At 43.2% G+C, this 2500-nt stretch overlaps 1 protein-coding gene across 1 annotated transcript in view; it reads right to left on the bottom strand.

The window, feature by feature from the left end:
- The window catches only part of LOC119576079, a 49490-nt gene that overhangs the window by 248 nt on the left and 46742 nt on the right, over positions 1-2500 (bottom strand). The window contains exon 6 of the mRNA XM_037923612.1: positions 1-284. This exon is cut by the window's left edge and continues 248 nt beyond it. Coding sequence (XP_037779540.1) covers positions 220-284 — 65 coding nt within the window. The 3' untranslated portion in view covers positions 1-219. The remainder of the gene's footprint in view (positions 285-2500) is intronic.

Raw genomic sequence — 2500 nt, 5'->3', positions numbered from 1 at the left:
ATTTTCTTCTCTTTCATTCTTTTTCATTTTGTTCATCTTTTCCTTCCTTTTCTCCATTTTCAATTCATTTTTTCTTTTCATTTCCTCTTTTCCTTATATCTATTTCCTTTTCTTCCATTTTCCTCCCATTCTTTCTACTTTTCTGCCATTTCCTTTCAATATTTTCTTCTCTTCTTCCATTTTCTTTCTCTTCCTTCTGTTTCTTGTCTTTCTTTTCCCTTAGCATCTTGCCAGCAGTAAAGAACCAAGGCTGAGAATCGTCCAAGCATTAGAAAGTTGGCATCCTGGAAAAAAGAGAAAAAAAAAATCACTATAAATCATTGTCATTCTATGGTGAGTAAGTGTGTGGCTGAAAGAAAAAAAAACATTGTAAATCACTAAGTCATTCTATGGAAATTGTATGGCAGGAAGAGGAAAGAAATCACTGTAAACATTATGAGTCATTCTATGGTGAGTAAGTGTATGGCAGAGAGAGGGAGATTTTTTTCAGTGTAAATCACTATGTTATGAGTCATTGCATGATGAATAAAGGCACGGTAGAAAGATAAAAAATCACTGTAAATCACTATGGTATAAATCATTCTATAGGAAATAAGCGCTTGTCAGAAAGAGAAAAAAATCACTGTAAGTCAATATGAGTCAATCTATGGTAAGAGTATGGCAGAAAGAGAAAAAAATCACTGTAAAGCATTATGTTATGAGTCATTCTATGGTGAATAAGTGTTTGGCAGAAAGAGAAAAAAAAAATCACTGTAAATCACTTTGAGTCATTCTATAGTGAATAAGTGTATGGCAGAAAAAGGAGATATTTATTGTAAATCACTATGAATCATTCTATGGTGAATAAGTGTATGGTAGAGAGAGGGAAAAATTTCCTGTAAATCACTATGTTATGGGTCCTTGTATGGTGAATAAGGGCATGACAGAAAGAGAAGAAAAATCACTGTAAAGCATTGTTATGAGTCATCCTATAATGAATAAGTATATGAAAGAGGGAAAAAATCACTGTAAATCACTATCTTATGAGTCATTCTATGGTGAGTGAGTGTATGGCAAAAAGAGAGAAGATTCGTTATAAAATCTGTCAAAATATTATTTGCTTAATCTTTACATTTCAGTCCACAAAATTGCATCATTTTCATATGAAATCATTATAACCGTGACGATCAAGACGAATTTCCACATTTCTATGTAAATTCTCTCCCTCCGCCCCCCCTCTAATTCCTCACCCCCTTTCTTAAGCAAAGAATAACCCCCCCTCCCTTCCCCACTCTCTCCCTCCCTCCCCCTTATCTTACATCATCCCACTCTGCCATTTCAAGATGGAAAAAATATATATATAATAAATAAACTCAAGGTAACCTTTAAAGCGAGGGGCGTGCAGTCATTACGTCATCGCCGTGGGGAAAAAGGGGTGAAGGGAGGGGGGGGTAGGGAGAAGGTAATCCCCCCCCCTACACCCCATGCCACCTACCTACCTATCGAGGCGTCGCTTCCCCTCAACCCCTATTCCCTGATGCTTCCCTCTCTCTTTCCCTTCCCCTTCTCCTCCCTCCTCTCTCTCTCTCTCTCTCTCTCTCTCTCTCTCTCTCTCTCTCTCTCTCTCTCTCTCTCTCTCTCTCTCTCTCTCTTCTCCTCTCCTCTCCTCTTCCTTCTCTCTTTTCCATCCCTCCTCCTCCACCCTCCCTCTTTTCCTCTCCTCCTCTCCCTTCCCTCTCTTCCTTTCCTCTCCTTCCCTCTCGCTTTTCCTCTTTTCCCTTCATCCTCCCTCCTTCTTCTCTTCCTCTCCTTCTCCCTATCTCTTCTCCTTTCTTCCCTTTTTCCTTTCCTTTCCTCCTCCTCCCTCCTTCTTCTCCTCTCTTCCTCCTCCCTCCCTCTTTTCCTCTTCTCTCCCTTCCTCCCTCTTTCACCCCCCCCCCCCCCCGCCATCCCATGCCTTTTTCCGTTTTCTGATTGGTCCGAGCAACCAGCGCTGGGAGGCAGGCGGGCAAGTGGGCAAGCAGGCAAGCAGGCAAGCGGGCAAGCGGGCAAGCAAGCAAGCAGGCAAGAGGCAAGCGAGCAAGCAGGTAAGCAGGCAAGCGGACAAGCATGCAAGCAAGCAAGCAGGCAAGAGGCAAGCGAGCAAGCAGGTAAGCAGGCAAGCGGACAAGCATGCAAGCAAGCAAGCAGGCAAGAGGCAAGCGAGCAAGCAGGTAAGCAGGCAAGCGGGCTAGCAGATGCGGAAAATACCTTTCCACAACGCCGATTATCTTAAAGCAGCCGAAGAAGTAGAAAAGGAGATGGAAGAAGAAGAGGTGGAAGAGGGGGAGAGAGAGCGAAGAAGGTGGATAAGGAAGAGGAGGTGGAGAAGGAGAAGGAGGTAGAGAAATATGTTGAGGAAGAAGAGAAGAGGGAGAAAGAAAAGAAAAGAGAGAGGGTGTTAGAGGAGGAAGAGGAGGAGGCAGAGAGGAAGTTAATTTGAAAGGAAGAGAAGGAGGAGGAGGAGGTGTGTGAGGAGAAA

This window comes from Penaeus monodon, chromosome 8 (genome assembly GCF_015228065.2).
Source record: "Penaeus monodon isolate SGIC_2016 chromosome 8, NSTDA_Pmon_1, whole genome shotgun sequence".
Classification (NCBI taxonomy): domain Eukaryota; kingdom Metazoa; phylum Arthropoda; class Malacostraca; order Decapoda; family Penaeidae; genus Penaeus; species Penaeus monodon.
Note: the sequence above shows the minus strand (reverse complement) of the source record. Positions and strands in the feature narration are given on the sequence as shown.